This window comes from Seriola dumerili, unplaced genomic scaffold (assembly GCF_002260705.1).
Source record: "Seriola dumerili isolate Sdu_G_001 unplaced genomic scaffold, Sdu_1.0 BDQW01001092.1, whole genome shotgun sequence".
NCBI lineage: Eukaryota > Metazoa > Chordata > Actinopteri > Carangiformes > Carangidae > Seriola > Seriola dumerili.
In genome coordinates this window covers 550495-573959 of record NW_019175347.1, presented here as the reverse complement: position 1 = coordinate 573959, position 23465 = coordinate 550495, and the positions used below count along the sequence as shown (strand labels likewise).

The following is a 23465-nucleotide window of genomic DNA, read 5'->3' as shown; positions in this document are numbered from 1 at the left end:
CTTTGTTTAAATGAGTTATTAATCTTTGATGCCACGAGTGTTGGCTCAGCGAAGCATTACGAAAATCATATTGTTGTTGTTGTTGAGTGTAAAGTTGCTTTGCCAGTTAGACCAGTAGGTTCAGAGTGCTCTTGGTTTTCAGCAATTGTGGTCCTTATCTATCTACAGCAAGACTGTGTTTTCTCTGTCTTATTCAGGCGCCATGCAGACCCCTGAAGCAGGCGCTGACTCCACCTCCACTGTCCCTCTTCAGACCACCGTGCCTGTCCAGCCTACCGGCTCCACCCAGCAGGTGCCTGTCCAGCAACAGGTACATACAGAATGTCTATGTGTGTATTCATGTCTGAATGTAACTGCACACATGTGCATACTATGCCTGTATCCATGCATGTCTGTGTCTCTCAGTGAAACATGTAATTTTAGTCAATTAGATAATTAATTTGCGGGTCTTGCAATTTGTTTTGCCAGGCCCAGACTGTTCAACAGGTTCAGCATGTTTACCCAGCACAGGTGCAGTATGTGGAGGAAAACAGTGGCGTCTACACCAATGGCAACATGTGAGTCACTCTGCTACCCAGCTCTGCTCTTACACCACTCCACAAATATTAGCGCTATGTCTCTGCAGTCTGTTGTTTCTCCTCTTAAGTCTCTTCACACCATCATTCATGTCACAAGCACATGATGCTGGTGGGAGTGCACTGGTTTTGTGTGTTTGTTTTCTTTTCTGAGGGGTGCTCAGTCACCTGAACATGACCAGAAGTAGGTCTGTCTTCTAAGTGCTGACGCTATGTAAGGTCCCTTGGGTCTGAGGAATGGGGTTACGTACACACTCCACTAACAAGCCCAAGCTGTGTTTGCCCTACTGTGATACACACATATATGCACATCAGTGCATATACAGACACAAACACAACGTAGCTATGTGACATCAGCTACTGGCGGAAACACTGGAGGTGTAAGGTAGACCGATAGACTAAGTACTTAGAAATACAAAATCATGCATTCACCAAACAACTGGACACATGGGCTGAGTTCCAGGCTTGTGACAACATAATGTGGACATTATATTTAAAGCTTCACCCAAATCACATACAAAAACAACTTTATTTGATTTACATATATTTGATGTTACTTAGAACATTACTTAAAATGGCATTAACCATTACAAATGATGACATTTTGAATTAATTCATTTTGGATTGTTCACAGTATGCTAATTGTTGTTGACAGCATTTGACTGTGCCTACACAAACAAGGTGTCTTGTATAATTGAGAACCCATACTTGGACTGAAAAAATGTTTTATTCCAAGACAATGCAAAGTAACACAGATCATTTAAAAGTTGCAATAAAAGTACTCCATTTAGACAATTTTTTTCTCAGTTTTATTTTCAGTTTGTGCACATTGACTGACTGCTAACCTCTCTTCTGAACAGAAGAACCTACTCGTACTCAGAGCCGCAGCTGTATAGCCAGAACAGTGGAGGGAGCTACTTTGACACACAGGGCAGCTCATCACAAGTGTCCACTGTGGTGACATCTCATGGCATGACCAACAACGGAGGAGGGGGCAGTGGAGGAATGAGCATGGGTCTGGCAGGGGGTCAGGTAATCAGCAGCAGTTCTGGGGCTTACCTCATGGACAACGCTGGACCCCACCCTGCCACCCAGACTGCACGAGCTTCCCCAGCTACTGTAAGTGCATAGTACCTACTAATTTGGTTCCTCACCTGTCCTTGCCTGCCTGCTTTTGTGTGTTTTGTTGAAAGACAATCTGACTAGTATTTGTAGCGACTTTGTAGTCACTTCTAACTTTTCCCTGTTTAGATCCACACAGCTCTTCATTTGCTGACACTCCCCCAATTAGAATAGATTCCCTATTTCTGTCATACGTTATTGATCTATGCTGATGCCAGTCTCCAAAGAAGAGGTCCATACTTAGAGTCAATGTTTGTGTCATTTTCTCAAAACGTCAGTGTGTACACATAGTACACATATTATGTGACATTACAGATAAACAGTTTGTACGTACACCACCTCCGTGATTGTGTATGGTGTGTTTTATCTCGGGCAGTCTTCCTCTGCTGATGTATGTGATGCACTGCGTAGGCTGGGCCTGAGTCTCTGTAGTGATTTAACTACTGCCAGCCATGCTCACATTGTAACCCTTAATATTGTGTTCAAGTAATGCAGGCCTTTGTTCCCATCTCTCATTTCGTCTGTCTCTTATTCCCACTGTTTGGTGAAAAAGAAAGAGGGGATAAAACCTGGGAGACAGGTGTGTTAAAGATGGGAGAATGGTGAGGGAACGTGCTTCTGGAGAACCGCAGCTAACCCACTCCTCAAGAGTTGTGTATTGGACAAGCTGGTGCACACAGCATAAGGTCCTTGCTCTTTAGCTGAATGCCCCATTGGGCATTTTCAAGTAGTCCACTGTACTGACACTTTTTGGCAGAAATGTAGCAATGATGTGTTACTGACATTACATTATGTGGATGTTAGTCATGGCAGAGAGTTTAATAATGACAATACAAAGGTGAAATGTTTTTTTTTTATGGAAAAAAATTAAAAAATGAGTACAAAAGTGTGCAAGGTTACCAGTGTGTTTAACTGCTAAAATAGCAGCTCATCCTTGTATGATATGTATATTTTTTCTGACTAATGAAATACCAAGGAGGAGACTTGATTGAAACAGATGAAAGATCTTTTTGGCGGAAAGTGGCGTGCGATGGTGCTAACAGGAAATACTGTACATTAAGATATGGAATCCTATTAACTTGAGATTATTTATTTTAAACTAATAATCCTTTCATAAGAGTGAATTTCACATTTTCCAAATACTGCATATCTCACTTCATAAGTAAACATCTGTCATGACTGGACAGCCACACATATTGCTACCCAGCTATACTAGTCTGGAAGAGTTGTGTGTGTGCCAGTTGTCCATGACTGATGTACTTAGTTGATCCTGCTGAGCTTATGTCCCTGTTTCTCAACTAGGCGAAGGTTTTCCTGAAATAGCAGGTAGTCCTGCTCTGCTTGGGTTTAGAGGTGCTTGCTTTGGAATCTTTTCTAGATTCTCCTTTATTTTTGCTAGTGGCCACTAATGTGTCTTCATCAACTCTTTATTTTTCTTGCTTTTGTTTTTTTATTTCCCCCCTCTTACATTTTGTTGTCCTGTGCTTCGTGGTTTATCAGATTGAAATGGCGATTGAGACGCTCCAAAAATCTGAGGGTTTATCCAGTCAGAGAAGCTCGCTGCTCAACAGCCATGTAAGTTGCTTTTACGAATGCTTGCCCTCGCCTTACCTCGACTTTTGCTAAACTCACTCTCTTGCTGTTCTGCCTCCCTCAGTTCTCTATAAATTTGAGTTTGGTGTGGTGCTTTGCTGTTTTTGTTGCTCCTTTTAATTGTAACTGTTGCTTTAAATTCATTGGCTGCTATAGAAATGCTTTTGCAGAGCTGTGATGCGGCAGCTCACTGACTGTTGCTCTGAGGTCTTTCCGGACAGTTTGCATGAACCAGTGTGAATCTCTTCAGTAAGACAGCATGTGTTCCCTTGTAGCTCCAGTGGCTGTTGGACAATTATGAGACAGCAGAGGGCGTAAGTCTACCACGATCCACCCTCTACAATCATTATCTGCGCCACTGCCAGGAGCAGAAACTGGACCCTGTAAATGCAGCCTCTTTTGGCAAACTCATCCGCTCCATCTTCATGGGACTCCGTACAAGGCGCCTTGGGACACGGTTAGCTTTTTTTAGCTTCTCTTCTCTTCCCTCTCCTGTTAAAACAGTTTTTCCCAACCATGTGACCTTTTCTGTTCACCTCACCTGGAGACTCAATATGTGCTCACTTTTGGTTTTGTGTTGCAGAGGGAACTCCAAATATCATTACTATGGTATACGTGTAAAACCAGATTCCCCACTCAATAGACTCCAAGAGGACATGCAGTATATGGCTCTGAGACAGCAACCTGTTCAGCAGAAACAGAGGTACAGAGGCAGCTACACATGCATAAAGATGTGCAGCACTTGTCACAGTTATTACTGATACTGAGGTATTGAACTTCACATGGCCATGTGATTTCAGGTTCAAGCCGGTGCAGAAGTTTGATAGTGGCTCTGGGGAGAATTACTCAGGTGGAGGCCAGCACCATCCTGGTGCGGCAGAGCAGACAGTCATTGCACAGAGCCAGCACCACCAACAGTTCCTAGGTCAGCAGCTTTTCTCTTTATCTGAATGTCTATAAAACCAAAAACATGTGAAATGCATTGAAATGCAACGATATCTGACTTTAGATTATTCCACAGTGACAAATAAAGAGTTTTTATTACCTTAACAGATGCATCGCGGGCGCTCCCTGACTTTGTAGAGCTGGATCTGGGACAGAGCAATACAGAGAACATCAGTCCAGAGGATGTAAAAGCTCTCCAGTCCCTTTACAGAGAGCACTGTGAGGTTAGATAAATTCCCTTCAATACTGTAGCATTCATTGATATAACATCAGCCTTCACTACGCAGGCACTGTGACGATACATTTTCCTATCGATCTGCCACTACTTGCTGTATTTTGCTGCCACATAAATCTATTCCACTTATTTTCTACAAAGATTTTCATTCTCTACTAGAATCAAGTCCAGGTTTTACCTCATTATGTATAAATGCCTCAATCCACCACTATCTATCATCACAGCAATGAAGTGGTTTAATCTTGCTTAAGCTTTCTTTAATAAGAAAGGTTTAGCAAGAATGAAAATACTGAACTAAAGTTTTTCAAATTTCGAAAAAGAGCACACGTTTAAACTTTGGCCGGATTCAGACTGTGGAAACTTTTGGAAAGGTCATGTGTGTTTGTAGTGACAGAGATTCGTAAATGCCATCCACTGGCATTTTGGAGCAGAATTTTCTCTTCATCCTGTGAAGTTTTCAATCACAAATCTTTTAATGTCTGGAAAACAAGGGATCAGGTCATTCACAAGTGACCAAAGGCCTTGTGGTCTGACAAACAGCTGTCCACCTTCTCCCTGTGCACATAGTTTGGTTAAGTTCTGAGATGTCCATGTATTGCATATCTACTGCCACATCAATACAATGGAAGTGAATGGGATGTCATTTGTTTGTTTGTTTGTTTGTTTGTTTATTTGCTCCTGAGAGCACTGATGAATTACATTTGACCTGGTTCTTCTGGATAATCCACAGACCTCATTCTCAACAGTTTTCAAGGGGACTATTTCTCCTTCTCCTTTTATAAAGTAGCTCCAGTGAAAACTATTCACTGTTTTTGTTTATTCTCTGCATTTGTTTCAGGCTATCTTGGATGTGGTGGTCAACCTCCAGTTCAGTCTAATTGAAAAACTGTGGCAGACATTCTGGCGCTACTCTCCCCCTGACTCAGTAGAGGGTGCCACTGTAACAGAAAACAGGTGAGGTCAAGCTGATGATGATTTACTATGTTACTCTGTTGGTTTTATTAGATGAGGTCTGTCATGTTTTGCTAAAGAGAAATATTAGATACCAGATCATATTCAAATAGTATAAGTTTGAACTTATAACATTTTAGGGTAATCAGATTTCAAAGGGCATCTGTCAGAGTCTGGTTTGTTCATTCTGCAGCAGCATTAGTGAGATCGAAGCGCGGCTCCCCCGATCACAGCTACTGGTGCTGTGCAGAAACGAGGCTGTACTCAAATGGATGAGCACCTGTGACCATCTAATGTACCAGGCCCTTGTGGAGATCCTCATTCCTGATGTCCTGAGACCCATTCCCAGTGAGCCACACTATAGACAATAGACACCTCTCATGTTTACTTGTTTTCTGTGTCAGTGCTTGTAATGTTATAATTAACTCGCTGCTGTTGTTTTTGTCTTGTTGTTTTCTTTGTTTTGTTTTTCAGGTGCCTTGACTCAAGCCATTCGCAACTTTGCCAAAAGCCTGGAAGGTTGGCTCAATAATGCCATGAATGCCATTCCACAGAGAATGATCCAGACCAAGGTGAAATATTGCAGCTTTGTGACAATGCTACACAAAAAGTCACGTTACTGTTTTCAAAAGAAACAGTTTTTACTAGTAATATTGAATGTTACTGTATGTACGATATACTACCAGTAGGTAACAACTGGGTTTTTGCATGCATCGCTTTCGCAGATTGCCGCTGTTAGTGCCTTTGCGCAAACACTGCGCAGATACACATCTCTGAACCACCTGGCTCAGGCGGCACGTGCTGTGTTGCAAAACACGTCGCAGATCAACCAGATGCTGAGTGATCTCAACCGTGTTGACTTTGCCAATGTACAGGTCAGAACAGCTCCTTATTTTTGAAAATCCAACAGCTTTTTTTATGTGTACTATAGTATCCCTTCTATATTACAAGTGTGAACCTCCAGTTTTTTCTCTATGTTGCTGTACAGGAGCAGGCATCGTGGGTATGCCAGTGTGAGGAGGGAGTGGTTCAGCACTTGGAGCAGGACTTCAAGGCCACACTACAGCAGCAAAGCTCTTTGGAGCAATGGGCAGCCTGGCTGGACAATGTGGTCACTCAGGTGCTCAAGCCCTACGAGCACCGGCCCAGCTTCCCCAGAGCGGCTCGACAATTCCTGTTAAAATGGTCCTTCTACAGGTCTGCAAACCACCAACCATACTGAGCGCGTGAGAGTGTGTTCAGCGTCGCGACAAAACACTCAAAATGTTTTTTTCATGTCTCTCCAGTTCAATGGTCATCAGGGACCTGACCCTGCGCAGCGCTGCCAGCTTTGGTTCCTTCCACCTGATTCGTCTGCTGTATGATGAGTACATGTTTTACCTAGTGGAGCATCGTGTGGCCCAAGCTACTGGAGAGACACCCATTGGTGTCATGGGGGAGGTACAACTGTGGCATCTTGTGTTTTTTTTTGTATCTTAATGCAGGACTGATTTGCTTTCCTGTTTCACAGTATTCCATAGTGCCACTGTGATGCACTACAGCACATGACAGATATACTGTATGTCAGATGCAAAATAACCTTTGAGTATTTCATATCTGTCGATGAAATGATGAAATGGATGAAATCATCCCAGAGGGGAGTTTTTACGAAATGACAGTCTAATATCTCGTTTATATGGGGGAAAAAAATAACACAATGTAAACCATCAGTGACCTCTCTAATTATGATGTTTATCTCTGTTTTTAGTTCGACAGCCTCAACACCCTATCCCTCACCAACATCGACAAAGGTATGTGGCACAATCTCTAGAGATTGAGAGAGAGAGAGCGAGAGAGATTTTATTGTTGCAGCCTGTTGTATGACTGTTTGAGAAATAATGACATTTTGTAAATATACTGTATATATGTATAAAATATCAGTGAATGCATCAACTAAACATCTAGTGAAGAGATTCCAAGATCTTAGCAGCATTCATTTTTTATGATTGCCTTGTGTGAGCAGGGGAAATCACCCACCCATTTAGGCTTCTTGATGTAGCAAAATTTAGATTTTATAATAAATAAACTAAAAAGAGAAAAGTTTCATCTTCTCCAGGTGTGTCAAGCTTCCTATAGGAGAATGCGTCTATACCATTGTTTTATATGTTGTATGTGTTGTTTTCTGCTGTCTAGATGAAACGAGCGGGATGGACAGTGACTTGGAAGACGACACGGAAGAGTCCGGGGAACCTCTCGCCAAGCGGGAGAAGTCGGAGCATGAGGTGATCCAGGTGATCCAGGTCGGGGCACTAGAGGACGGGTCTCACCCTGTGGTGGGGGTCGTTCAGCCTGGTGTCCTTCACTCTCTGCCCCAACCCCCGCAGGATCACACTGAGCACATCCTCACCCCCTCGGCTGGTACTCCAACCATCCGCCACTGCAGCACCACAGGCAACACCTACGCCTCCGTTTGAGGATCCGGGGCGCGGCCCACCGTGGCTGGCGTATTTCTGCTGTTTCACTCTCCACATATCTTTCTCTCTGTAAGTCTAGATGTTTCCGTCTTTTTCATGCATTGTCTCTGTCTGCACTTGTGTGGACATGCTCTCCTCTCCCTATCCAGCCTGGTCAGTGGAGGAGCGCTGAAATGCTGATACTCAAGATGTGCTGTCCATGTCTGACTGCTTAGATTCTGGATGTGGTGTCATCCCATAAGTCTGTGCTCTCAATCATCAATGATCACAATGCGGCAGCTGGTGGAAGGGACCTGGAGGAAAAGGACTAATTTGACCCGTTAAATGTTTCCTGGTTAGTCATGACTTAACAGTAAACCTCTCTGTGTATACAGACAGGTTTTAAAGTGAAGGAAAAGTAGACTTCTTCATACTACTGATGTCTCAGAGCTCAAATCCACGTCACCAGTCCCAATGGAGCAAAGTCATCGATCTACTCAAGACTTTTGCCTATTGTACATAGTTTTGCTGTACTTTCAATTGGTATTACCCAAAACTCATGGTGCTATCATTGTGTTTTGATTTAATTTCTAGTTATCCCTCCTAATTTTAATATGATTTCTGTCAACATGCATTCCAATTGCTGATTAACTTTTGGCTGAACAAAATATTTTTGAGTATTGTATGTAGCTAAAAAACAAAGGGATGACTTTCTATGTATGTATGACATTTAAAAAAAAAAAAAAAGGATCATGGGGCAGTTTTGTCTGTTTGGTAGCCACCCACCGATAACCACTTATAGCTTTTAGCCACAGAAAAAGAAACCCCTAAAGAAATATCACGCTGCTACTCGTGTATATAGAGATTGGGAAGACCGGCTGTACAAAACTACTTCCTCAATGCTAGCTTTTCTATGCACTCCGTGCATAACGCTTGCCTTTGTTCATTTTAGATGCTCTGTAGTGGTTTATGTGATGAGCTGTAATCTTGAAAACAACTTACTGAACATGTTTCCCCCGGTTTTGCAGTTTCTTTCTTAAAGAAATTTCTTAAGTTCACGAAGGACCAAAAACAAACCAACAAGAGGAAGCTGAGAGTGAGCCATTTGGGCCGCCCGAGAGCTGTTTCCTGTCCCACAGTGCCATGTTGCAGAGCAGAAGGAATGTCAGGGATTAAATGTACCTCGGCTTTATCATAGTGCCTTATCCTTAAATGCAGCTGTCCTTGTAGTCCTGACTGTGTGGTGAAGAGAGCCCACAGCCCCTCTGCATTGTCCCAGCCACAGATTTGGCTTTCTGGTGACTTGTGGCTGGATTTGGGCTGGCTCATCAGTGTTGAGACCAAGGAATGCAGGCACAGACACACCTGTTGTTTTCTCTGGATCAGCTCTACTAAGCTTATTACTTATCTGAATCATGGTCTTTAGCCTTGCCCCTGCCCTAACTCTGCCCTCCTGAGGCCTATTCTTGCATTAGCCTTTGTTATTGGGTGAAGTGTATGTGTGTGTGAATGTGTGTGTGCGTGGGAACATGGATGCGTAGGTCTGCACTGTGTTTGTATATACGCCTGTGTGTCTGCATGCTCGTGTGTATGTGTTGGAACACATCCATCAGTCACCCTACCTCAAACCAGTGGTGCCAGCATTTGACGCGTGCAGAACAGTCACCAAACACTTATTGCACACACACCACTGTACTGCACAAATCTCAACGCGATAGAGAAAATCTGCATTGCTTTTCTCTCACCTCTGATACATTGTGATTTCAGTTTTTAGCCCATAAAATGCTTCATCCTTTGTTCCCTGTTTAAAGATCATCTTTGTACAGTGGACCAAAAGTAGATATTTTCTGATATTCAAAGAGATATATAGATATATATGTATAGTATATATAATGATGATACACTACATATATTTGTTGCTTTTTATGTGGTTGATCTGATTGTTTATATGTGATTGTTTCTTTTGGTAGCTCCTCTGTAGTTATTTTAGACTGTGAAATGGGAAAGGCATGGGGACTCACTTTTGGTTCATTAGACTTACATCTATACTTGAACTGTTACAGCCTTCTATGTTGTGGAGAATATTGAGATTAATCCTCTAAATAGGAACATTTTGCTACTAAAATAATTTTGGTTCTTGTTTTTCATGCCTGTTGAAATGGTCTGCACCATTTCTCTGCATAAATGTTTATTTATTGATATTTATTGTGTTTTTGTTTTTGCTTTAGATGCATATGTTACAATGGGAACTGATAATGAATCATGAATTATACCACTGCAAAGAGCAGACCTACTGTACAGACGGACTGGAAGGTTTCTTTGTTGTTTTTGTTTTTTTTCTTTGTAAGTCATGTATGTAGGTTGAGTAAGGTTTTTAAAGAAGGGTTGGCACTGTATTTGCTGTAATCGGTCCTTTAGGTTCTATCACTAGTCCAAAAATTCCTTTAGATACTAGCAGTACACAGGAACAGTGTGCCTGCGTAGAGAACATGCTTAGCTGTAAAGGAGGGTGGGAAAATGCAAATACTGTGTGTCATTTAGTTTAGAAGTTTCATTAATTCTGCAACACTTTGGGGAATCTGAAAAGTAAATTCTGGCAAACCCAGAGACACGTTGCTTATTTATTAAACCTACGGTACACATCTCTTACTGTAGCCTTACCCTGATCCTTCTGGCTTGAGATGTCTGACTTACCAGATCGAGGAACTGAGTGCACACAAATCTGGCTCTCTTATTATATTCCTTAAGGACAGTTTGAAAAGTCTGTAAGAAAAGGTCAGTGAACGTTAAGGTAGCTGGAAGTTAAAGGTCGGGGGTATTTTGTTTACATCAGTCTGTGACCATAATGAACTTGCATGAGAGATTGCGCCTTGACTCTTGGTATTTAACTGTCAAATGCAAGTTGGGAGAGCACAAGATGAATGGATACAAAAACGTAAACCTTAGATCATCTCTTATGCTTTCTGCAGAACTTCACATAAATCTGTGTTCACATTCTAAATGCGAAAAATGAACTAACCCATTCCCAGGAGTTCACTTGACTGACTCCAACAATCAATGAATTTTTGAGAATGCGGTTGTAAAAAGTGATGGTGTTCGTCTGTGACTTAAAATTTTAAAATATGTTGTAAATCTGGGTAGTGTGTACTGGTTAGGAATGAAGGTTTTTGCAGGATATATTATCTTGCCTCTCACTGAATTACCTTTTTTTTTTTCTTTTTTTTTTTTTATATATGAATCTCAGCTCCTTTGTCATATGAATTAACTACAACACTGTAGATGGTAACATGTATTATTTTGTGCCTGAGGTGGACAATGCTTAAAAAATGTTTTCTTTAAATCTTAATTGTGCTTTAGGATCATAAGTGCTTTCTGGTCTTGCACGCCTACCATGTGCTGCTAGAAACTGTTTGTTAGTTTTTTCTCCCCGGTTTTGTTTATACAGACTGGCGTGCCACACAGTGATTTAGCTTTCTGCATCTCAAAGCCTGCCTGGTTAACACTGGACTGATGTTCATGCTGCCAACACAATTGTACTTTATTTCTCAGTGTCTTTGAAATAGAGAAGTAGGATTGTTTTTTTTTGCTGTAACAGCTGTTTGCAAATGAGCCTGTTTCTGACCAGGAAAAAAAAAAAAAAAATACATAAGCTATTCCTTAACTTGTCATATGAGCGCAAAGCTAGGAAATGCCTCTTCACCTGGACAACATGGCAGCTTCACTGACCCATAGCAGACTCCAGTGCCTTTAATTTCGCCCCGGCCAGAGCAGATGGCCTGGGTGACTATTGGGTCTCTGGTGGGCTACAGATAGAGGCTATCAGAGCAGACATTACATTGCACAGGTGCTGCCACTGAGAATACACCAGGGCTGAGGAAGCATAAAGACCTGTCCTCAGACTGGACTATTTATTATTTACTGGATGTGACACCACAGACACACACACACACACACTGAGTAGTTTACACATGGTAGATCACCTGCAAACAGCTTTTTATTGTATAGAACTGGTTACTGAACAAGGAGTTACTGTAAGTAAAACACTCTCTTATGACTTGTTTTCTCATGATCGTGATTTGTTTTGTCAAATGATATTTTCTGAATGCTGTGACCTGTTTGAGATTTGTATTTGGATGTTTTCAAGTGCCATTTGACAGTCCAGTGAGTCGTGGCCATCTGTAGCACGCTCTAATGCAAGCACAAGCATTTGGCAGTGGCATTTGGGGAAGGTTTTTATTTTGATTCACCCTAGACAAAAATATGTATATATCAAAAACTGAAAAGGTATATTTATTTGTGTCTTAATTATTTGATTTGTTCTTTTGGTGAACATTTTATCAGATATGTTGGCTAAAGTGCATTTGTGATTTATTTTCTCTTTTTGGGATAATGTATAGTATCCGATATAATATATACACACAAATTTCATGTGACTTTCCTTTTGTGTGCCGTTAAGTTTTCTTCATATCTTCTCAAATTGGCAAACAAACCAATGCGTGTAGGGTGATTTGTATTGTGTATTTTACATAAAAAAACAAGGACAATTGGGGGACTTTTATATTTATAAAGACATTATCATTTAGTGTGTCGTATTGATGAATATAGAAACTATTAAAGACACATGTAGTTTGGTTTTCTGAATATTTCAGATCTCAGCTCAGGCTAGCTTCTTAGTGTTGTTTTCTTAAAATTTGTGACATGTCTTTGCAGTAATAAACGTTCTCTTGTTCAAAGTCAGTGTCCTCCCTCTTCGTTTCGCCTCACACTAATTAAAAACACTCAATGATAGTTAGCCCATTAAATTTTATTCAACCATATCCATACATATAAACACCAATATCATTCAAACTCAGTTATGTATTCAGAATGTATGACATACTTGTAAAGATTACGATAAGCATGAACTTGCATTTCCTGAAAATTGTACAGCATTCTTCTTTCTTTCTTTTTTTTTTTCTTTTTTTTTTTTTCTTTAAATCATTTTCAATTTTGACCAGAGTGGCTCGTCACTGTAAAGGTAGCAAAAAGAGTATAAAATACTGCAACAGCTGTAGGTAAACAGAGCTCCAAATACCAAAATATTGTTTGAATAGTGTTGAGCAAAAACTAAAATCATTCAATTGATAATTAAAACCAAGCTTTTAGAAGTGACATTAACACAGAAATTACTGCAGTCTGATAACCTTTCCACTTTTCAGAGGGTTACTTTTGGCATCAATATGGCTTACGCTTCCTCTCACAGTTCAGTCCACGCTTCCTTTCCTCAGCTGTTGTCTATGTTAAGTCATACAAGTAATACTCAAATTAAAATGGGTGGAGGTGAGCTAACTTAAAAGTGATGCTCCACCCAAATGTATCTTTTGAGTATCAAATATTCACTGCCTGTAGGTTTGACAGGTGGTTTTCATTTCATCCAAAATAGGCAAGATTTCATATTTCATAAACCACTCCTACACCACAACCACAACGTGTTCCAAATAATGATCGTGAAATAACCTTTCAAACCTGCTGTGAATGTTTGATACTGAAAATATAGATTCTGGGCAGACAACACTTTGAACTACATCTTTCATGGGTCTCACCAAGGTCATTAGCAAGAATAACTTTTAAACTATGCTAAGATATTATATGGATACAACAAGTAACCACACATGAGACTATGAAACAAGACAAAATACTCAAGCAAATTAATAAAGTGCTAATGGACACTATATGGGCATCTAATCAAAAAATGACAATTACAAATAATATTACACAGATGTATTATAATAACATTTTCTTTTGACATTTTTTTCATAATTTCAATTAAATTTGGGGTTTGAAAAACTTCAGTAGAAAACATCACTTCTCAGTGTCATAACAGCCTTGACTGGTGGTAGAATAACAGAACAGTTCTATAAAGAGAAGCTGAGCTCAGCTAAAATGGGCTTATTTAAATTCTCTTTACATCTTTAGAAACAACTATTCAAAAGGGGAATATAAATCAAAAAACATCAAGGACTGAAAAATATTTCAGATTACACCTTACAAGAAAATGAGTAATGAATAACATGATTTCACATAAATATCCTGATCTGTGAGGGGAGAAAAAAAACTCCACTTACATGAAGCCATATCAGCACCGGAGAGCCATTGGAGGAGGACTGGACCAGCAGTATACTCCAACTGAAATCACATTTAATATGTTCAGACAGAATGAGGCGCCACAATGTGTTCAGCTCAACTGTTTTTAAGCCAAATACTTTGCTCACTAAATAGCTCAAAAAGAAATTTTGTCAATCAGTTACAAGGAGGGCTCCAAGCATCTTAAAATCTACAGAAATGTCCACATTAAAAAAAAACAGTATGGTGAAGCATGAATCATTTCCTGTTTGACACCCTACACTCTCTTTGAATTTGTTTTGTTCAGCACTAAACCTTATTAAATTATTCATGAGCTTTTTGAATCTTTTTATCACAGTGTGGACACATTCCTTACCCTCACACATCAGTGTGAGATTATTTTTATATCAAACTTGAGATTTGAGAGACATGCAGCCTTGATCACTTCATGCTGTTATGCAGTTCCAATTGATGAACAATGTCAGAATACTGGCTTCCTTCAATATGTGCATCCTCTTGGCCGCATTTTTCCACTGTGCTACAACTCCTCCCAGTGTGACTCACATGTTCCTCCAGCTGTTGCTTGGAAGTCACTGAACTTACAGACCTGGAGTCTCTGCACTGGATATGAAAGCGGTGTGTTTGGAGTATACTGCCAGCCTTTATGTCATTGTTCCTACCCCTACAACCTACTCAGCATCCCTGTAGTTGCAGTCCTCCTTTGGCGCTCCAGGCGTATTGGTGGAGCAGACTGTTAAACGTACAGTCTGATTTTTTATTGTTTTTCTTTGTTTGTTTTGTACAATTAATGTCTTTCAACTCAGTCAAGAGGTTGAGGGTCAGCTATGGGCATGGTGTGCAGAACTTCATCCAGTAGCTGTAGAGCTCGGTGTAAATGGATTTCAATCCAGCAGGGCGTTTCTTTAATGCTTTGCCGTGGGTAGTCGGGCCCCCAGCCTTTCACGAAGCTCATCCGCAGGATGCACAGCCTGCGCAGGTCATCAACCCCGATGCCTGCAGCAGCAGACAAACCTGCAGGGGAGTTACAGGCAGCAACTTTTAGATCAATGTGGCACTATAGGCCAACCCACAGCCCACAGCAGAGTTAGCTAAGTTACTGTTGTAGTAAAAGTTGGTACATATATCAGGCAGATACATGACTAAGCAGAAAAAGTACTACTGCTATATGCACATCTCCCACACATTTTACTGCATTTGAGCTAAAATCCATAGAACAGACTTACTGTAAATGTTGGCCCATAATGATGTTAGCTATGTGAAAATGTATTTCATCATCTAAAACTTAATTGTCAATGCTAAGCATACCAATGCTATAACCATTTTGTAAAGAAGCTTGAAATACTTAAAATACTACCAGTGTTAATGTGTTTATTCAAAGAAAGTTTGTTTACAGCAAGAACTTAAAACAAGAAATGAGGCAGCTGCAACATATAGTCACAATCCCTCCACCTCAGCTGTTAATTTGTACTACCATGACTTAAGTGAATAAATATATTTCAATATCAACACACTATGAAAGGTTTGTTGGTTGATCATTCAGTCATCTGTGATCACACATCTCACAATTCCAAGAAACCCTCCAACACCAAAGAGAAATANCCAGTGTTAATGTGTTTATTCAAAGAAAGTTTGTTTACAGAAAGAACTTAAAACAAGAAATGCAGTGTAATGGCCAAGTTACACTTTCAGCATCTGGGTCTGGGTGCATTTTGGACTATATCCAGCCCTTTAGCCGGATTTTGCAGTACAAAATATGCTTAGTCATTTTATATTGAATATATGTCCGACATCCTGACCCAGTATTTATATTTTCCTACATAATGCAGCTGCACAAGCCATCTTGCCTAAAGCAAGGGTAATCTGAAATGAATGAAATTAGGCTAATTTAGTGAAGATATGATGACTGAATATCCATCCATTATGCTTTATCAACACTGCTGGTTGCTTTTCTTCTATTCATGCTGATCTACAATTCTCTTGTTCACAACGCTGTGCATTGCAGTGCCATAAGAAAGTCCCTGATATTAGTCTGATGCCCAAATGTCCAAACAGGATGATGCTAAGAAGCAATCATAATAACACACTTGCCTAAGGGTAAGTGCAGCAGTTAGAATACTCACTGATGGCTGGGGCGATGCCTCCCACAGATCCAGGTCCAGGAATGTTCCCAGCCACCGCTGCTGCCTGAGCTGCAGCTGCTGCCTGAGCTGTTGCCGCCTGCTGCTGCATCTGCCTGTGGCACTGACGCAAGTCAAACACCTGGCAGGGGACAAGACAAGATATTGAATGAACACTCAACCATTTGACTGTCTACTAATATTGTGATGTTTAATGTTATTTTGAACATGCCAGGTTCATAGTTTGATTAACATGTATATATGTTAAAATTTCCTTCAATAATACAACAGAAAAGAGGATGCTCCACACGTTTTACTGCAATTACGGTTACTCCAACCCTGAGCTTAACTGCATTAACACAGGAGTATGACTTTTACAGTGGCTCCACCTTACTCAGATTAAAGCCTTAATTGCATTGAGTCAGTTATTCATGTGCATGCAAATATAGTCAGGGCCAAGAGCACTACTTGGAATGTTTCTGCTTTTCATTGTATGAGCATGTTAATGCAATCTTACCTTGATGTAAGCGCTGGGGTAGATCTTGTGTACTGCATCTCCAGGAGCACGTCCAGCCTCTCGATCCAAATAATAGCTCTGAACAAACACTGCATGATCACTCAAACAGCGCACCCAGACATCTCCTTCACCTTTGCACTCCAGCTGCACACCTTTACCAATGTGGAGCCTGAGTTCAGAGAGAAGGGGGGGGGGGCAGTTGCAAACAGAGTCAGAGAAATGAGACATTACACACACTTTGCATTACTGTCATTCACTTATCATGGCTAGAGACAAACATTAAATGTTGTCTGCTTGAACGAACTGTATGATCATACACAGAACTTCCAAATATGAGGTGGAGTACCTGGCTCTTTCTATGTTCTCTGTCCTGTGAACATTGCTCAGCTGGCCCAGGCAGAAGCGATCCCCTCCTGATGGATCCACATAGCCATCCACAGTCACTATCGGACATGTGGATGGCACCTTAAACGTCTCCCCAACCTGGACATCCATCTCAAAGTAAGCAATGGAGCACCAGTATTCTGGAGCTGGAGAAAACCAATAAGAAGCCTCAGGTCAAAATCGGTTGCACTGATTACAGTTACAGTTTTATGACACACAAAGGATTAATATGTGGACTGTCCTCCATCTGCAGCTCGATACTCACCAGGGTGATTGGATATGGGGGGCTGGAACGCAATTTCATTGGTAACAGGCCCTGCAAGATAACTTCAATATTCATTTTGAAAAAGCAGCTCTGAAACCACACCAGGTCTTAAGATGTGATATATCATTCAGAAATTAGCACAGATCATACAGCAATGATGCTGAAAATGACTAGCTTTCATGAAGTTTAAGAGGTGGATAGTGATGTTTAGTAGCTATAGCAGATCTTAATTTCAATCCCTGTAACACAATCTGCCTCATATTCATAAATGTACAATTTAGTAAAAAATGTTAACAAATGCAACAAAGTGTGCTGGGAAAAACTATTTTGATTAACACAATCGATGTCTTGGTGCTGCTGCTTTCACTTTTACACTTTTTTTTACAACATTTACACACGATTTCTTTGAGACGTAAATCACCTCAGGATGTTCCAACATTCAAGGTGCAAATACAGATGTCTTCAATAAATCAGTCTACATCTGAGCTTACTTGTCCTTGAATCGCTGGTAAACTAACGGCTCTGTGCCTTCCTAGAGGTTAATAATGTCCTCCAGCCAGAAGTCAAAGTACATTATCTCCACTGACTTGAAAAAGGATCTATACTCATGAATTAAACAGATGTTCACACCTGTCAGTTCTCTGAAATGATATGTGCTATTTATCAAGTTTGATGCGAGAATTTTTACAGAATGTATTTATGTTTCCATCCACTCACAGTAATGCCCTGTGTGCGGCATGGGTGGATGATGCTGTAGATGCCCATTCTGGTGTTGAGGCACCGTGGGGGTGAAGCTGCTGCTCCTGCTCCAGTTGGGGGTAGGATCTGTAAATATAAATTCAAAACAGCTGTGTTGCCAAATCTGTGCCAACCTGAAGTCTGTGTTTTAGATCCAATTTTCAAGCTAAATACAAAACATAATTTTTTACTGCATTAATAGTAACTTTGCCAAACTGAAATTTTGTTGGCGACAGTTAACCCCCTCGTAAAAAGTTATGTTTTAAAATAACGTAAACCTACATGTACAATGAATCAAAATTAAAACTTTTAGAGAATGATTGTCATATAATCACATTAATTTAATTTAATTTAATTAATTTAATTTTGACTGGAAAAAAAAAAGTAATTCTTTCAAATATTTTGACATGTATAGTCATTGTGTTGTGTCTCACTTGAGGGTCCAGCACTGATGGTAGAAAACGCAGAGGTTGAAGCTGAACTACTTCCCTCCGTCGGAGGGAGTAGAGCTGGGCTGCTGAAGGCCTCTTGTGGACCAGGCCTTGATGGTGGATGCTGGATAGTCTGCAGGTGGCTTTCAGAGCTGGAGTGAGATTGCTGGTTATCATAGTCATATTCATCCTTTACCAAGAGTGGACCTAGCAGAAGACGACAAGTATGGTTAAGACTGATGGACTTTCACAAAATCTTCAATGAGCAAAGTGGAAAACTTTGACACCTCCTTACCTGAACTTGAAAGGGTCAGTCCTGACAAATCTGCAAAAACATTAACAATGAATTTATGTAGGTTAACATTCCTAAGAAGAGTAAGAATTAGAACACGGGCTGTATTTTTTTCAACTAACTGCATCTTCTAACTTAATTATCACTGGGAATATCCAGTACCAGGAGTGCAGTTCTAATAATGACTAAATGTGCTGAGAAATGTGCAGATGAATAAAGCAAATATTAAAAGATGATAATAACTAAAAAAATTTTAAAAAAGCAATGCATTTAAGATATAAAATTCCAAATACAGGTAATCAGTTCAACTGTTGTTTAAAAATCCTTAATTTGTAGGAGTTAAATCGTGTTGAAAATTCACCAACTTGTATCCCCTGTAATAACATTCTACATTCATCAATAACCTTAAAAAATGAGACTAACAAACATGTGATTCTCACTTACCAATGCCTGGAGAGACAACCCTTTCGTAGTGGTATGGGTTGACACAAACATTGTCACATTTCAGGTCAAAGGCATATTGGCAATATTTCACATGTTTTAATTCATTCTTGTGTAGATCAGGCCATCGCCACAGTCTTGCATAGACAACATGGGGAAAACCTTTACGCCCTGCAACCTAAAGCACAGAGAAGAACATCTAATGAGATAGGCAGTGTTTCTGTGGAGTCTCTCACAATTTTCTCTTATAACTACAGGAGTGCATCACTAAACTAACTTGACACTGTATATCTGCTACTGTACCTGTAGGCGACCATCCAAAGTTCGCTGTATGGTTACACACTTGCTTGGATGTGCTCCATTTGTAGTGATGGCTGTGATAAGGGAATCCAGCTCATCTTTCTTCTCCTTCAGCTTCTTGACAAGACTCTCAATCGCACGTTTAGCAAAGCTTTCACTCTCTCCTCCCTGTCGGTGGCACATCAAGCTATGCACAATGCTCAGGCAGGCATCATTACTTGTGGGAGTGTTTGTGATTGACATCTTGCTCCTTAGGTTTCAACCTTGGGGAGGCTTTCCAGTTGTATGCTCTATGCCTTTACCAGTAGAGGTGACAAGGTGAAATTATTGATGATCAACTGCTGCCAACCTTTAACAACCTAAGACAGAAAGAGCAGTGTCTTATGACAGGATTCAGATGGGTATGCCAACCAAAATTTCACATTGCATAAAGTGGCACTCTTAGGTGAAGGAAGAACTGATTTACAAGTTCAACCCTCTTTGAAGTCAATCTACTGAACCATTAAAACCCCTTAAAGGTTTGTAAAGATGACAGCAAAACACCACCCCAGCCCCTGGCTACAGTTAGTAGGTTAATTACAAAACCTATACAGAGAATTATTTTAGGTTTGTCTGGGCATCTTCAGTTTAATAGTGTGTGAATATACCTAGCTTACTGTTACATATGTTTACAACAACAATAACTTCTGATTCAAGTGTAACCACTGCATTAAAAGCTCACATTCATGCATGCAGAACCTCTCACAGGTCGTTCATCTGCAAATATGGCCATTATATCTTGTCTGAAATGCAAAACGAAACATTCTCATGGTACGGAAATGGCGTTTTCTTATTTTTTACAGTACGTCTAATATATTAAGATGAAATGTTTGCTAGGTTAATATTAGGTATTTAAGAGCATTTTCACAGCTAACGCTAGCCCTGATGGGTACCAAAGCTAGTAAACACAGGTAGCGATACCCTTCCACACAATGCCTCAGTAGTATGCAACCCAGCATGACTTAGAGTATACTGTTCAGTTATTATTTAAGACTATTCCTACAAATTAATATATATGTTTAGTAAAAGTACAATTGTAAGCTGCCATTACCCAGCTAATGTTGGTGTTAGCCATCACTGGGTACCATAGCACTGGCTAACACTGGTTTGGAAAGCATTCGTCTCCTCACATAATCAGCACCACGCACAAACTGATTTGTGGACTTACCGTGATTTCTCCGCGCTGCTGCGGTGGTCCGGGTGGTTGGAGATGATAAATGAGTGGCTTTAGGTACCGAGATTTTGATGCGCTGTGCAGCGTTAACTAGCTTGCTAGCACATACGCTAACAGCTAACGCTAAGGGACATTCATCAACTTCACGCTAGCTCGCTGGCTAATCTTTTTCTATGATGCCCCAAATCCGCTACCTCACGAAATGTTAGGATATCATACTCAATTAAATGCGCAGTCGTTTAACTATTCACTCTATTACACTTCACTGTAACAAAAAATATTTAGGCTAACAACAACACGTTTACAGGTTAGCTGGCCACGAAAATAAACAAAAAATTCCTCTCCACCCACCACTCTCAAACTGCGCATGCACGCGTGAAATGTGACAGGCGTGGCGCTGCTGTTTATTTTCCTATTTGTTGAAAACACCTCAAAAATACCTACTGTTTGCAAGCCTATGCCAACATAGGGAATTTTAGAGCGACAAATATTTTACTAATATAATCAATAATTAATTTGTTTTGAGTATTTGTCTCACTGCCCTCTGGGATACTGTGCATATGTGCTAATTTGAGGGTCCACTGCACCAGATGTTCCATTCCTGAAAACTGTTTTTCCACCTCAGTAGTCAACAGTTAAGTCCAACAATCAAAATGTCTTCATTCCAATTAATAATGGCCAATTGGACTGGGATTACCAACTGAGCAAAGTGGGTAACTGTTCAGTTGCACCAGACCCAGACTGACTGTGTAACAATTGGTTTGTATGGTATAAAGCATGTTGACGTGTTAGGGGCCTAAAAGGCTGGTCCTATACCATTACCTCATCTTAAGTCCCTGTTTTGCAGAGAGGCCCTGAATCAAAATCTGGTGATATTACCAGCAATGGTTGGTTTCCTGGGCTGGAAGCTTCCAAGTGAAGCTGTGTGATATCGACCTGGTGAGTGACATGGGTAGGACAAACAGCTGTGGTAGGACAAACTGTGCAACAGCTCTTCTCTACCCCAGGCCCATTTACAATAACATGTTAATAATTAGTTAGTAATGTCAATGATGACATTACTAATAACATTAACAATGGCTCTGTTCTATCCAAGTGTACCAGTAAGCCATGGCAATGTGACAGTGAGCATGCACAATACCAGCACCCTCAAACTGAAGCAGTTTTTTGATTTCAGCCAATATTAATTTTATGACATCATTAACTTTAACTTTCAAATATGTTCCATTTTCTGGATGTTTGACCTAGAACTGAGAAGACAACAAGGTCAGTTACCTCAAACAAATATAAATACATTGGCCCAGTGGCGGTTCTGGTTTGAATGGTGCCCTGGGCAAATACCCCCTTTTGCCCCCCCGCCCCAGCTACAACTAAAGACACACTATTCTGCACAAACTGTAACTTTTTATCAAACAAATTATCATAACTTTTAAAAACTATGTATATAGTATTCTAGCATCAGGAAGAACCGTCGTCTGTTTGAGCTGTCCTATCTCCACCATCAGACACAATAGCTTTATCACAAAACCAACCACACATACACACTTTCCTCTGCCTTAACCTCAGGTCCATTCTTCTCAGCCTTAAATAAAACACACACATACACACGTGTTTCTCACCCTCACACTGGATCCAAGGTGTCTTTAAAAGCCAAGACTTCCCAGTAAAGACAAAAATGTCTTGCCTTGTATTTCACTATTTGAGCATGTTGCTCAGTCTTTCATGTGTGCTCAAACTGTAATTACCACTTATGGATATAATCCACATGGTGACACGATGTCACTGATGAGATGTGCAAATGTAACTATTTTTTTCTTTGCGAGCGTATCTATCTATCTATCTATCTATCTATCTATCTATCCGCCATTGCATTGGCCAACACATCCAGTGACACACAATCACCCCACCGTCTCCTGCTACTCTCCACTAATAGGAATGTGTACTGGTATATTCTCAGTAATGTATAATCAAATGATTATGAAATTGCAGTAAATTAACAGCTGTGAAAAAGTGTACACATACCCTATAAAGAGTCAGAGTTATTATAGTGTCACAAAACCACCATCTGTGGAGTAGTGGAATTAAACTCCTTCTGATAAACATTATGCTCAAGCTGATTACAAATCACTGATAAAGCAAACATCTGTTTTTCTCTCTAAACAATCTCTAAGAAAGCCTTTACTTGTTAAACTGTTAACTGTTTTCTTTTGTAGTGTGATGATTTCTACTTTAATCAAAAGTCTCCCTCTTGTGGTTATACTGTGATATAGTGTGTCATTTCAGTAATGACAACAGTTCCCCGTCCAAAACTCTGTCCATATCTTCCACTGAGATGAGCCATGTGTTTAAAGCTTAAAGTTGGCAACCCATGACCCATGAATAACATTGACTTTATTGCTTGAGAGTGATGAATAAAGCTGCCTTCACATAAACCTGCTCAAAAGTGTTGTTGACACAGTAGCGAATCCCTTTTCCATGTTGTTAAGTTAGATGGAACTACAAATGATGTGTAAATTTATCCCTAATCTTTTTCTCGACAGGTAAAATATCCATCATTGTGGTGAACCTTTGAAGAAATAACATATATCATACTGTGTTGGTACACATTTATGTTATTTGAGATATTTAGTGTGAAATGTATGTACATGAACTTTAGGTTCAGGTCAAAATGGTTCATGTATATCATAAAGCAAACTGTCCAATTTACAATGTTTTACAAAAATAAACATAAATATATATTTATAATTTACTTAAATGTTTTGTAGGATGAAACCACAAGAACACATAGTGA

General features: G+C 40.2%; 2 protein-coding genes across 5 annotated transcripts; one reads left to right on the top strand and one right to left on the bottom strand.

Annotated features, from left to right (window-relative positions):
- Nucleotides 1-202: 202 nt before the first annotated feature.
- Nucleotides 203-8316, top strand: rfx3 (regulatory factor X3). Of its 2 annotated transcripts, none has more exons than XM_022766995.1 (16): nucleotides 203-310; nucleotides 469-557; nucleotides 1436-1694; nucleotides 3198-3272; nucleotides 3566-3747; nucleotides 3874-3993; nucleotides 4091-4215; nucleotides 4344-4459; nucleotides 5309-5424; nucleotides 5615-5769; nucleotides 5896-5993; nucleotides 6147-6296; nucleotides 6410-6618; nucleotides 6708-6861; nucleotides 7169-7211; nucleotides 7594-8316. In XM_022766995.1, the coding sequence occupies exons 1-16, from the start codon at nucleotides 203-205 to the stop codon at nucleotides 7872-7874; spliced, it is 2280 nt and encodes a 759-aa protein (XP_022622716.1). In that variant the 3' UTR covers nucleotides 7875-8316. The 2 variants fall into 2 exon arrangements, with proteins under 2 accessions (XP_022622716.1, XP_022622717.1); XM_022766996.1 differs by having other exon boundaries at nucleotides 203-314; nucleotides 464-557.
- Nucleotides 8317-11124: 2808 nt separating this feature from the next.
- Nucleotides 11125-21007, bottom strand: LOC111237770 (mothers against decapentaplegic homolog 4-like). Of its 3 annotated transcripts, none has more exons than XM_022766991.1 (12): nucleotides 20669-21007; nucleotides 20183-20243; nucleotides 19465-19820; nucleotides 19165-19339; nucleotides 18724-18753; nucleotides 18432-18635; nucleotides 17977-18084; nucleotides 17260-17310; nucleotides 16957-17140; nucleotides 16611-16779; nucleotides 16097-16235; nucleotides 11125-14987 (listed from the first exon to the last, which is right to left on the bottom strand). In XM_022766991.1, exons 3-12 carry the CDS (start codon nucleotides 19702-19704, stop codon nucleotides 14776-14778), a joined length of 1512 nt encoding a protein of 503 aa, XP_022622712.1. In that variant the 5' UTR covers nucleotides 19705-19820; nucleotides 20183-20243; nucleotides 20669-21007; the 3' UTR covers nucleotides 11125-14775. The 3 variants fall into 3 exon arrangements, with proteins under 3 accessions (XP_022622712.1, XP_022622714.1, XP_022622715.1); XM_022766993.1 differs by having other exon boundaries at nucleotides 20200-20243; XM_022766994.1 differs by lacking the exon at nucleotides 20183-20243.
- Between the last annotated feature and the right edge of the window lie 2458 nt (nucleotides 21008-23465).